The sequence below is a fragment of the Xenopus laevis genome, chromosome 2S (assembly GCF_017654675.1).
Source record: "Xenopus laevis strain J_2021 chromosome 2S, Xenopus_laevis_v10.1, whole genome shotgun sequence".
Classification (NCBI taxonomy): domain Eukaryota; kingdom Metazoa; phylum Chordata; class Amphibia; order Anura; family Pipidae; genus Xenopus; species Xenopus laevis.
Genome location: NC_054374.1, coordinates 158,039,704 through 158,052,654, shown reverse-complemented (window position 1 = coordinate 158,052,654; position 12,951 = coordinate 158,039,704). Strand labels below are relative to the sequence as shown.

General features: G+C 38.0%; 1 protein-coding gene across 5 annotated transcripts in view; it reads left to right on the top strand.

Moving 5' to 3' along the window:
* fat3.S (FAT atypical cadherin 3 S homeolog) overlaps positions 1-12,951 on the top strand; it is a 304,473-nt gene that overhangs the window by 34,472 nt on the left and 257,050 nt on the right. For all 5 annotated transcript variants that reach the window (XM_041584587.1, XM_041584586.1, XM_041584585.1 and 2 more), the window contains exon 2: positions 8,148-11,462. In XM_041584587.1, coding sequence (XP_041440521.1) covers positions 8,165-11,462 — 3,298 coding nt within the window. In that variant the 5' untranslated portion in view covers positions 8,148-8,164. The remainder of the gene's footprint in view (positions 1-8,147; positions 11,463-12,951) is intronic.

The window sequence follows — 12,951 nt, the reverse complement described above, 5'->3', positions numbered from 1 at the left end:
CCACCCCACCTTTAAATTATCTTTTAGTATGTAATAAAGTGGCTAATTCTAAACAAGTTCTCAGTTGGTCTTCATTATTTATTTTTTATAGTTTTTGAATTATTTGCCTTCTTCTTCTGACTCTTTCCAGATTTGAAATGGGGATCACTGACCCCATCTAAAATAAAAACAGATGCTCAGTAGGGCTACACATTAAGGGGCCCATTTACTTAGCTCGAGTGAAGGAATAGAGGGAAAAAAATTTCGAATGTTTTTTTTGCCTACTTCGACCATCGACTGGGCTACTTCGACCTTCGACTTCGACCTTCAACTGGAACGATTTGAACTAAAAATCGTTCGACTATTCGACCATTCGATAGTCGAAGTACTGTCTCTTTAAAAAATACTTCGACCCCCTAGTTCGCCGCCTAAAACCTACTGAGGCCAATGTTAGCCTATGGGGAAGGTCCCCATAGGCTTCCTAACAATTTTCTGATCGAAGGATAATCCTTCGATCGATGGATTAAAATTCTTCGAATCGTTCGATTATTCCTTCGATCGTTCGACCGAATGAATTGCGCTAAATCCTTCGACTTCGCTATTCGGAGTCGAAGGATTTCAATTCAGCGGTGGAATATCGAGGGTTATTTAACCCTCGATATTCCACCCTAGGTAAATTTGCCCCTTATTGTTATTGCTACTTTTTATTACTCGAGCTGCTGCTGAATAAAAAGCTAAATTACTCAAAAATCACAAATAATTAAAAATTAATACCAATTGCAAATTGTCTCAGAATATGACTCTCGACATCATACTAAAAGGTAATGTAAAAGTGAAAAACCCATTTAAAAGCTAAAATGCATTCTTTGCAACTCTCACTCATGATGGGGGAATAAATTTGCCTGGCATGAATTTGCGGCTAATTTCCATGTTTTGCCGCCTGCGAAAGTTCGCCTTCAAAAAATTTCGGTCACTCATCCAAAAAGTCAACACTATTCGGATGCCCATTGACTTTATCACCGGCGTCAAAATTGACACGGCGTCAATCTTCACGAATTTCACTGGAAATTCGCAAATTTTTCGGCGAAGTGAAACGGGAGAAATTCGCCCATCACTACTCATCCTATCTGGCCTTCTGCCCACCCGAGCCACTTCTACGGCAGCTTCATAGTTATGGAACCCCTGCTCTAGAGCTTTCATTCAAGATCACTTGCCTTTTCCAAATCATGCCCATGTCAAAAACTGACTCCTAATGCTTCTAGCAGTGGTTTGGGGCTTATTTGCAATAGGCAAATAGTGATGTGGCTCCCCCTAGACTAGCTTTGAAGTTCCGAATGGTAGACAAGGTGTGGCCAATATCTGAACGTCCATCTCAGGTGGCCAGGGGTGCAGAATTGCCCCTTCGTCTAACAGTCCTATATATATATATATATATATATATATATACACACACATATACAGTCTATATTGAGTCCCTAAGCGCAGGTAAATGATACCGCCCCAGACCATGTGCTGGGAAGCAGGAGAAAAAAAGTTTGGGAGCTACTGGCTACTGGCGGAATCTACAGGGGCAAAGAAGCTGAAACATTAGTGCCATTGATGGGTGAAATTTCTGAAACGTCGGAAAATTCACGAAACGCAAATTTTAACGACAGCGTCAATTCTGATGCTCGTGTCAGATTTTGACGCTGGCATTAAAGTCAATGGGCGTCCAAATAATGTTGACGCGACGGTTTTGACGTGAGTGACTTTTCCGACGCACATCCAAATTAATTTTCATTGCAGTTTCGCAAATATATTTGCCAACGGCGAAACATGGAAATTTGCCGCAAATTAACGCCTGCCGAATGTATTCGCCCATCACTAATTAGGATGGGCTAAAAGCTTGAAAAATTCAAGTCTTTTTACTATAACATTTTTAGTGGGAAAAAAAACGTGATTTTTTGAGATTTATTATACCCCGAGGCTGCAAAAAGTCAGAATCTGAAAATACTCCATCTTCAGCCTATCGAGGTCCTGTAGAAGCCAATGGCAGAGGTCCTATTTGCAATTTAAAGATATTATTGTCTGTGCTGGGTTTTGTACAATAATCCGAACATTTACGTTTTTTTCCGCCGATTTCATGAAAAATTTCGACTTTTCAGGAGTCAAAAAATTCGTATTTTTCTTGCACAATCGAAAAAGTTGCGTTTTTCTTGTTTTTTGTCGACTCAATATTTTCAATTTTTTTTAATAAGGGTAAATCGTGGATTCTAATTTGGTCGGATTTTTTTTTATTAATTAATCAGAAAATTTCTGATTTTAATAAATAACCCCTAGGTGTGGCATTTCTAGTATCATTATTTCTTGAGTGTAATTTTTCCTTTAAGTTATATACAAGGATACTCATATTTCCATAAAGAGGCACTCATCAATGAAATGAACAAATTCATAAAATAAATCATCAATAAAATATAGTTTGCTGTTTTCAAGTTTCAGTTGCTTCTCCATTAGCTGAGTTTTATATATGAAAGCTGTTACAATGACTGCACAATTTGGAGTGTCTGTTATGGCTCCACAGGGTGTGGGGCTTGAACATTTATTGAACTGGAAAAGTACAGAAATGGTAAATTAAATGAATAAAGAGAACAGGAAGGGTGAATCCATCTATGATTAAGCTCTTAGAGAACATGATCTATAGCATGATCTATTGTATTAAGATAAAATATTCCTAAGGGGATTCTGAAAATAGAAAATAAAGGCCCATTCATTGTAAAAACACCAAACCATCGAAAATGTAAAATGGTATCATCTCAATTTTATGAGCAGGGGCTTCTGCTGGCTTTGCTCACTGCTGCATGTGTAATGTAATTGGCTGGTGTGGTTGTACTTTTACTGGTGCAGTACTTCATTTTATCTCAGTTGAGTACACATTACAGTACACCTAATTTTTTGGAGGTTCTGTGTTCATTTTACTAGCCTTAAGCACAGGACCTTGTTTTGTTCCAAAAACTCCTTCAGAAATTATGCCATGGGTCTAACCCTTTCAGAAGTCCAGAACTGTTCAGCATGGCCTCGGTGTTACTCACAATTCCACTTGATCTTCTCTCCTGTAGCTATGCATACTGAATTAATTAGATGTTGCCCTCAAGACCATAAACCATTTGGAAAGCTCTTTTTAAAAGACTAATGTCTCCATAAAGTCAACCCTACAGCATGGGCACATTTCACACTGGATGACTTATGAGTGGTGGAAGAGAACATATTTATGGCCTTGCACACTTGTTTATAGTTTTAAGAATTGTATTGATTTTATTGATATTGATTTACATTACAATTAAAACAGAGCCTTCATCTGTTGTTAAAGAGTCTTCTTTTGGTGTAATTGTTGACATATTGATCAGAAGGGAACCATTGTCTGTTGGGAAGTCTTCTTCTGTTGGTTCCATTGTTTACATAAAGCGATTTAGCTTTATATTGCGATTTAGCTTTATATTTAGTTTAATTAAAAGGGAACCATTGTATGTTTGGAAGCTGTCTTCCTTTGGTGCAGTTGTTAATATCTTAATAGAAAGGGAACCATTGTCTGTTGGGAAGTCTTCTTCCTTTGGTACCATTGTTGACATCTATTGATTTAGCTTTATATTTTATTTGATTAAAAGGGAATCATTGTATGCTTGGAAACTGTCTTCTTATGCGGCAGTTGATAATATCTTCTGATTTATCTTTATAATCCTTATAAATAGAAAGTGAACCATTATCTGTTTGGAAGGTTTCTTTTTTCAGTGCAGCTGTTGATGTCTAGTGATTTAGCTTTATAATCTGATTGATCAAAAGGAAACCATTGTCTGTTGGGATGATTTCTTCTTGTTTCTGTGCAGTTGTTGACATCTAGTGATTTTGCTTTATATCCTAGTTGATCGAGAGGGAACTATTTTCTTCTGGGAAATTCTCTGTTTAGTTGTTGACTAATAGGGATTTAACTTTATATCCTGATTGATGGATATCTTTTGGGAAGTTTTCTTTGGGTGTAGCTGTTGACTTCTAGTCATTTAACTTTATATCTTGATTCATCAAAAGGGAACCATTGTCTGTTTGGACGATTTCTTCTTCTTTCGGTGTAGTTGTTGACATCTAGTGATTTAGCTTTATATCCCAATTGATTGAGAGGGAACTATTTTCTTTCAGGGAAATGGTCGAAAGAGAAGTATTTTCTTTCGGGGAAATCTTCCTGTTTCTGTTTAGTTGTTGACATCTAGTGATTTAGCTTTATATCTGAAATGGTCGAAAGAGAAGTATTTTCTTTCGGGGAAATCTTCCTGTTTCTGTTTAGTTGTTGACATCTCGTGATTTCATTTTATATCCTTATTGATCGAGAGAAAACCATTTTCTTTTGGGAAGTCTTCTTTTGGTGCAGCTGTTGAATTCTAGTTATTTAGCGTTATATCTTGATTCATCAGATTGTCTGTTGGGAAGTCTTCTTTGTTTTTTACCATTGTTGACATCTATTGATTTAGCTTTAAATTTTGTTTGATTCAAAGGGAATCATTGTATGTTTGGAAGCTGTCTTTTTTTGGTGCAGTTGCTAATATCTTCTTATTTAGCTTTATATCTTAATATAAATTAAACCATTGTCTGTTTGAACGTGTTATTCCTTTTTCAGTGCAGTTGCTGATGTCTAGTGATTTAGCTTTATATCCTGATTGATCATAAGGGAACCACTGTCTGTTGGGAGGATTTCTTCTTGTTTCTGTGTAGTTCTTGACATCTAGTGATTTTGCTTTATATCCTAATTGATCGAGAGGGAACTATTTTCTTTCTGGGAAATCTTCTTGTTTCTGTTTAGTTGTTGACATTTAGTGATTTAGCTTTACATCCTGATCGATGGAGAGAAACCCATTTTCTTTTGGGAAGTCTTTTTGTGCAGCTGTTGACTTCTAGTCATTTAACGTTATACCTTGATTGATCAAAAGGGAACCATTGTCTGGATGATTTCTTCTTGTTTCGTTGTAGTTGTTGACATCTAGTGATTTAGCTTTATATCCCAATTGATTGAGAGGGAACTATTCTCTTTCAGGAAATCTTCTTGCTTCTGTTTAGTTGTTGATGTCTAATTATTTCATTTTATATCATGAGTGATCAAGAGAGAACCATCTTCTTTTGGTGCAGCTGCTGAATTTTAGTTATTTACCGTTTTATCTTGATTGATCAGAAAGGAACCATTGTCTGTTGGGATGTCTTCTTCTTTCAGTGCAGTTATTGACTTCTAGTGAGTTAACTTTATATCCTGATTGATAGGAGCAGAACTATTATCTCTTGGGTAGACAACTTCTTTTAATGCAGTTGTTGACATCTAGTGTGCTGGCTTTTCAAAAGGGAACCATTGTCTGCTGTGAAGTCTTCTTCTTTCAGAGCAGTTGTTGGAATTTGCCTATTACTTATGGAGAAACCATTGTGATTGGTCCTATATCTTCTCTTGTGGCACTGCATTTGCTCAGATTTTCATTATACATTGGCATCTCTCATAAAGGAATGCCAGCATGGTGTTTGGCACTGAGCGCATCTCTAGCTAAGTAATGCACTTAGTATCATTAAAGGCCTTAAATGTGCTCATTGAAGGCTCTAATTGCATTTTAAATTGGTTTGTTTTTCAGTTGAATAGGCGGGACTGCATAGAGGGATGAGAAAACAAAGTAAGGGGAAGAAAGGCTTTCTTTTAATAAAAGCAGTCATTACTGCCGATTGAGACTTGTGCTAAATAAGGCAGCATACAGGTTAGTTCATGAACTGTATTTTATTGTGTTAATCATTTTCACTTAAACCAAAGTGTAATTGTGGCAGCAAGTGGTGCCCTTAGAGTGTTGAAAATGGAACATTTCTCGCAAAAGGATGAAGATATCAGCACTTCCCAACTAAATAAATCACTTTTGTCAGTATAGCTGAAGTGTTATAGAGTTTGACATGATTTTACTTGTACATCTGTCCCTCATCTGTTTTCACATTTCTTCAATATTATGTGTCTGTTTCACACAGGATAGCTGTATTTCTCTCAAGTGCTAAATTGCCTATTTTTAACCAACATTACACAGCAAAGGGCTGAATGGCAATTCTTCCATTCCACTTAACCTACATTTTTTATAATATTTCTGTTTCATTTTTGTGTACTTCTGATTATTATATTGTGTTTCTACAAAGTTCTAATTTTCATAAGACTCTTTCTTATCTTTCTTATCTTAAACCCTTCCGCTAAGTATTATGGTAAAGGGCTAAAGAACATTTAAAGATATGAACAGTGGTTTATAGTTTGGGTCTTAAAACACTATGGTCTGAATGTTTGGTATCTAGAATACCATCCATGAAGCAGGATCTAAGGAACATTGCTGGATTATAGAAAAAGGGAGCTTAAGGTGTGATTGAAGACTGTTGCACTCTTATTTATGGACACATCTGTCTGTAGATGCGTTTGTTCATATTTACCCATGTCTTGCCATTGTACTGGGCTTGTTCCAGTGTTGGGTGGCACACACCTTTCACATGCAGAAGCCCAGTCTACGAGGACAGTTGATGCTGTGGTCTCATTTTCCTTGCACTTGTTCCGTTTGGGAACCAATGTGTCAACTCATTTTAAGTATTTATTTTCCAAAACTGCATTCTGATTATTCTGCCGCTGCTCAAGCCCTATACGTTTGTTTTTTGTTGAGTTTGTACTCAGAGTGTACTTCTGATTTTGATTCATTCAATTGTAAAAAGAGTTGAGATAGCACAATCATAAAAAAGTCCATAGAGTGCCAAATAATGACTATAATTACTATTTGGTTTTTTATATGGACTATATGGACTATAATCACTATTTGTTTTTTTATGCAACTATAACTTGCCTCCAAGCCTGGAATTCTAAAATAAGTACCTGCTTTGAGGCCAAGCGTTGGTGAGTAACTTATTGCTCACAAGCCACTGGTTGGGAATCACTGCTCTAATCTGCTCTTCACCACTACTAGTTACTTCTCAGAAGTTAAGCTTGCCATAGATGCAAAGATTTGATTGTACGAATCTCCGTTTCATACGATTTTCGGGCAGTTTGTGGAGTGTCCCTACATTTTTCGTGAGATGGTGATCGGTCGTTCAGTTGATAGGACAGGTTATACAATTTCTGTTGGCTACCAATAGTATCTCTGCATGTACGATCAGACGATATTAGTGGGAGACTGACCAGCTTTTGTCGTACATAACTTTCGTACGATTGCTGTCAGGGGCAGAACATTGTCTAATCTGTTCTTTTACTACTTTATTTGATCTGAATGGTTAGTGGCAGGTCGGGAGATGGCACAGAGCGATTGTTTGTCCAATATGAAAGTAAATCTGCACGTGGATAGCCAGCTTAATAAGTAATTAGCTTGCCAGTTAGTATAGAAGCAGAACGTTTCTGGTGCACCAAAATGGTGAAGACCAACAAAGAAGAGACTGACTTGAACTGGCTCCTGGTCTCCATAGGGTTCTGCCTTTCAGCCATTACAGTTTGACTATACCTAGTTCAGAAGAAAGTAGGTTCCCATGGGTGGATTGTAGTGAAGACTTGGGGTGGTAAGCCTTCCCAAGTCAACACCAAAAAGAATAGAGGTACGTTGGCACTGAATTTATACTGCCGTGTATTCTAGGGTTGTTGTACATAAAAAAATTACATTGTATTTTTACTACCATGTGTTTTGGCATTGTATTTATCCAGCCTTGTGTTCTGGAATGTATCAAAATGGCACTGTGTTTATCTTGTAATAAAGTATGTTCTATGGTGGGCATTACTGTATATATGGAATTAGCATATGAAGAATCTATGTATACATTTTAATTATACTCCCCAAACACAAAAATCATCTACCACCTATGGTGTTGCTTATCACACCTCCTTATTAAATAGACCAGCTACAGCTAGCTGTATTTTTACATTTTATTTTTCACATTCCAGACTTAGCGAAAGAGAGAGAGCACAGTCCTACAATTGAATTTTTTAATAATAGCTCGACCTTAAAAGTGTTTAAAAAGTTACATAACTTAGTTATCATGTAATATTTCACATTGCTGAACAGGAGTAAGTGGCGGTGACTAATACAATTAGAAACTAACTTGTATTTGCAGGTACAATATAAAGATATAAACTCACATTTCTAAAATTGTATTTGTATTTTTTATTGCAGGATGAAAACATGAGGATATGGCTATGAAAATGGACATCTTGGGAGGCACACCGGCCTCTCATTCTCTCATTGGCCTGCTGTTATTAAATCTGCTTTGTAACCTCTGCCTATGCAATGGCCTTCAAGGAACCTCAGCTCAGATTTTTCAGTTTACCCACCCCGTTTACAATGCAACTGTTTACGAGAATTCTGCTGCAAGGACCTATCTCAACAGTCAAACCAAAATCGGCATTCAGTTAGCAAACATGTCATGGGATATCAAATACAGGATAATGTCTGGGGACGAAGAAGGGTTTTTTAAAGCTGAAGAAGTTGTAATTGGAGACTTCTGTTTTTTAAGAATTAGAACAAAAGGTGGGAACTCTGCTATACTGAACAGAGAAATTCAAGACAACTATTTATTAACAATAAAGGCTTCAGTGAGAGGGGAAGACCTAGAAGCTTGGACAAAAGTAAGTGTACAAGTCTTGGACATGAATGACTTGAGACCTTTATTCTCCCCCACAACATACTCTGTCACAATAGCAGAAAGTACTCCAGTACGGACTAGCATTGCCCAAGTTACAGCCACAGATGCCGATATTGGATCCAATGGGGAATTCTATTATTATTTCAAGAACAAAGTAGATCTGTTCTCTGTTCATCCCACTAGTGGAGTGGTGTCATTGAGTGGGCGTTTGAATTATGATGAAAAAAACAGATACGACCTGGAAGTCTTAGCTGTAGACCGTGGCATGAAATTGTATGGGAACAATGGCGTAAGCAGCACTGCTAAACTCTACGTTCATATTGAACGTATTAATGAACATGCTCCCACAATCACTGCGGTGACCCACATTCCTTCAGTTCTTGACACTGATCCAACCTATGCCGTTGTCACCATTGATGACCTTGACGAGGGAGCCAATGGTGAAATTGAAGCTATAACAATACTAACTGGGGATCCACTAGACCAATTTATGTTGGTTAAAGAGGGAAAATGGATCAATGAGTATAAAATAAAACAAAAAGCGCCAATTGAATGGAACAATTTTCCATTTGGTCAAAACATAACACTACAAGCGACAGACAAAGGGTTGCCTCAAAAGTTTTCTGCTATTAAAAATGTACATATCGCCAGTCCCAAAAAAGATATTGAAATGTCTAAATTTGAAAAAGATGTCTATGAAGTTACAGTCAGTGAATTCTCCCCACCTGGAGTTGTAGTAGCAGCAGTAAAAGTTCAGCCTGAGCCAATGTCTGTGGAATACAGTATATCTGAAAGTGAACATTCGGAATATTTCAAGATCCATTCCAGAACAGGATTAATTACTACCGCTTGCCATTTAAACATCTATGGGATAGACAAGTATTTATTGGAGGTCAAACAAAAAGGCAAGGACATGAAAGCTCAGGTTATTGTTAAGTTGGAAGATGCCAATGATAACATTCCAGAGTTCCAACAAGCTTCCTATGAGGCATTTGTCAATGAAAGTGTTCCTGTTGGTACTAGTGTATTAACTGTTTCAGCATTCGACAAAGACTTGGGAGAAAATGGTTACATCACCTTCAACATTGCTAGTCTGAATGTGCTACCTTTTACCATAAACCAGTTTACTGGAACAATTAGTACATCTGATGTTTTGGATTTTGAATCCTCTCCAGAAAGTTACAGGTTCATTGTAAGAGCTTCAGACTGGGGGTCCCCATACCGCCACGAGAGTGAAGTTAACGTTACAGTACATGTAGGCAACGTCAATGACAATAAGCCATTGTTTGAAAAAGTAGCTTGTCAGGGAGTCATACCTTTTGACTTCCCGACAGGTGGGCACATAACTGCCGTCTCAGCCATAGACGTAGATGAACTGGAACTTGTTAAGTATAAAATCATTTCTGGCAACGAACAAGGATACTTTTATCTAAATCCAGATTCTGGGGTTTTACAGCTTAAAAAGTCTTTTATCAACTCTGGTTTGAGAAATAGTAACTTTGCCCTGAGGATCACAGCGACAGACGGTGAAACCTTTGCAGATCCTATGTACGTTAATATAACTGTTGTACATGGCAAGGTATCTTCTAAAAGTTTTACCTGTAAAGAAACCAGAGTAGCCCAAAAACTAGCTGAAAAACTTCTGAAGAAAACAAAAGCAAATGCCAAGTTGAATTATGAAGATAGTTTATTCGATTACTATTCTGTAAACAGGCAGCCTCCTCAGTTTGATAAATCGTTCCCTTCAGACGTGTCCGTGAAAGAGGACCTCCCTGTAGGATCTCCTATACTCCTCATCAAAGCCACCGATGCAGACTCTGGATTTAATGGAAAGGTTCTTTACACCATCTCTGATGGCAACACTGACAGTTGTTTCAACATTGATATGGAAACTGGGCAGCTTAAAGTCCTGATGCCAATGGATCGAGAAACAACTGATAAATATATTCTTAACATTACGGTTTATGATTTGGGTAACCCCCAGAGGTCTTCATGGAGGTTGCTGACGATACATGTGAATGATGCAAATGATAACAGTCCGATTTTTTTACAGGAAAGTTATTCAGCTAATACTTTAGAAAGTACCAGTATAGGAACAGAATTAATTCAAGTTGAAGCTCGAGATAAAGACCTTGGTCCAAATGGGGAAGTGACTTATTCGATTTTAACAGACACAAAGAAGTTTGCAATCAACAGCTCGAGCGGGGTTGTATATATTGCTGACCAGCTGGACAGGGAGCTTGTTCCAAACTACACCTTGAAAATTGAAGCAAGAGACAAAGCAGAAAATGGACAACAATTATTTTCAGTCGTTACTCTTTTAGTCTCTCTAGATGATGTCAATGATTGTGCCCCAATCTTCATACCTTCTAGTTACACTGCTAAAGTCCTTGAAGACCTTCCTGTTGGTACTGTCATCTCATGGTTTGAAACCCAAGATCCTGACCTTGGACTTGGAGGTCAGGTACGATACTCTCTGGTGAACGACTACAACGGAAGGTTTGAAATTGATAAAACCAGCGGTGCCATACGTTTAAACAAAGAGCTTGACTATGAGAAACAACAGTTCTACAACTTAACAGTGCGAGCAAAGGATAAGGGACGACCAGTGTCTCTCTCGTCGGTTTCTTTTGTGGAAGTGGAAGTTGTGGATGTGAATGAAAACCTCTATACTCCTTACTTTCCCGATTTTGCAGTAACTGGATCTGTAAGGGAAAACTCTCGCATTGGAACAAGTGTTTTGCAAGTAGTGGCCAAAGACGAAGACAGTGGACGGGATGGCGAGATACAGTATTCCATTCGAGATGGGAGCGGCTTGGGCCGATTCAGCATTGATGAAGAAACGGGTAAGTGCTTCGAAAAAGGTTTAAGGGAGAACTAAACCCTAAAGTTAAAAAAACCCTACCCCCCCTACCCTTCATAGACCTCCCTCCTTACCCTGGGCAAATGCCCCTAACGCTTTACTTACCCCTCGGTGCAGATTCAGGCATTGGAGTTCACAGGAGCCATCTTCAGCCACTTCTGTAATTTTCGGAATGAGATAGGTGCTTCAACAATTTTCGAGTTTCGGCGCATGCGCAGTCACAAAACAGAAAATTGCTCCAACTGCGCATGTGCCGCCATGCTGGTCTCATTCCGAAGATTTCAGAATTGAAGAAGATGGTGCCCGTGAACTCCGATGCCTGAATCTGCACCGAGGAGTAAGTAAAACATTAGGAGCATTTGCCCAGTTTAACACTAAGGCTGGGGGGGAGGAGGTGGGGGGTCTATGTAGGGTAGGGGGGGTAGAGATTTTTATAACGTTAGGGTTGAATTTGCTTTTAAGAACATTGTCTTTATACTCATGATTGTTTGTTCTTCACAATGTAGAGCTGCTATGTTTGCCAGTAGGCGTAATGCTACAGTGCTTGAAGTATTGAGAGCAAACATAAGGAACATTAATACCAATGATTCAGGATTAAAGGAAAGCTGTCATACATGTTTTATCTAATCTTATTTGCTTGAACACAGCCTTAAGTACTGTGGTTTGCGTTTCTTGCATTTGCTTTATATATTTCTGTTGCCACTGTGGCTGATTACCTCTTTTCAGTCTTTATTATAATACATTTATTTAAAGAATTCAAGATGGAGATGTCAATTTGAGATTGACAAGGATGGATGATGAGGTTGAACAGTAGGAGAGTGTAGTCGTTCCAACCGATGCCAGGAGCTATTTGTAGATTTGATATCCTTATTTCGCAATATATATGTGTAAGTGTTGGGGTGTGCATGCCTACTGTTTATTTTAAGTAAGATCATAGATTGTTATATTGTAAAAAAAAAAAAAAATGTCCCCGCAAGCAAAGTGAAGTAAGAAAATATCTAAGAATTAAAAAAGTTTTCATGTTATAAAGTTCATTTGTCTTATTATACTATATGTTATCTCATATGTTGCTGTGGGTATTTAATATTCACATGAACATAAATAATAGAGGATTATGTAGTAACATGAGAAGCATTTCACTTAGAGCAGCAACCTGTAGCAGCCAATCAGAAATAAGTTGTTACAAGAGAAATTACGTTATGAAAGCAAATATGTGGTTAGCTGCTGTGTTGGAGAATCCAAACTCTGGCCATGTTTCATTATCCCCAGTGTTATTAACTAATTAAAGTTAAAAGGGATTGCTGGCAGTTAAATGCTGGTTTATAGTTTCAAACCATTAGACACTCGTGACAGTCCTTCCCAAAACCTGTGGTACTTGGGGGTTGCGTAGATTTGGGCTGTGGGTTGAGTAAGATGTTCCCAGTGGCTGGGCTCCTGACAGGTAACGACAGAGGTTCAAAGTAGACCCCATT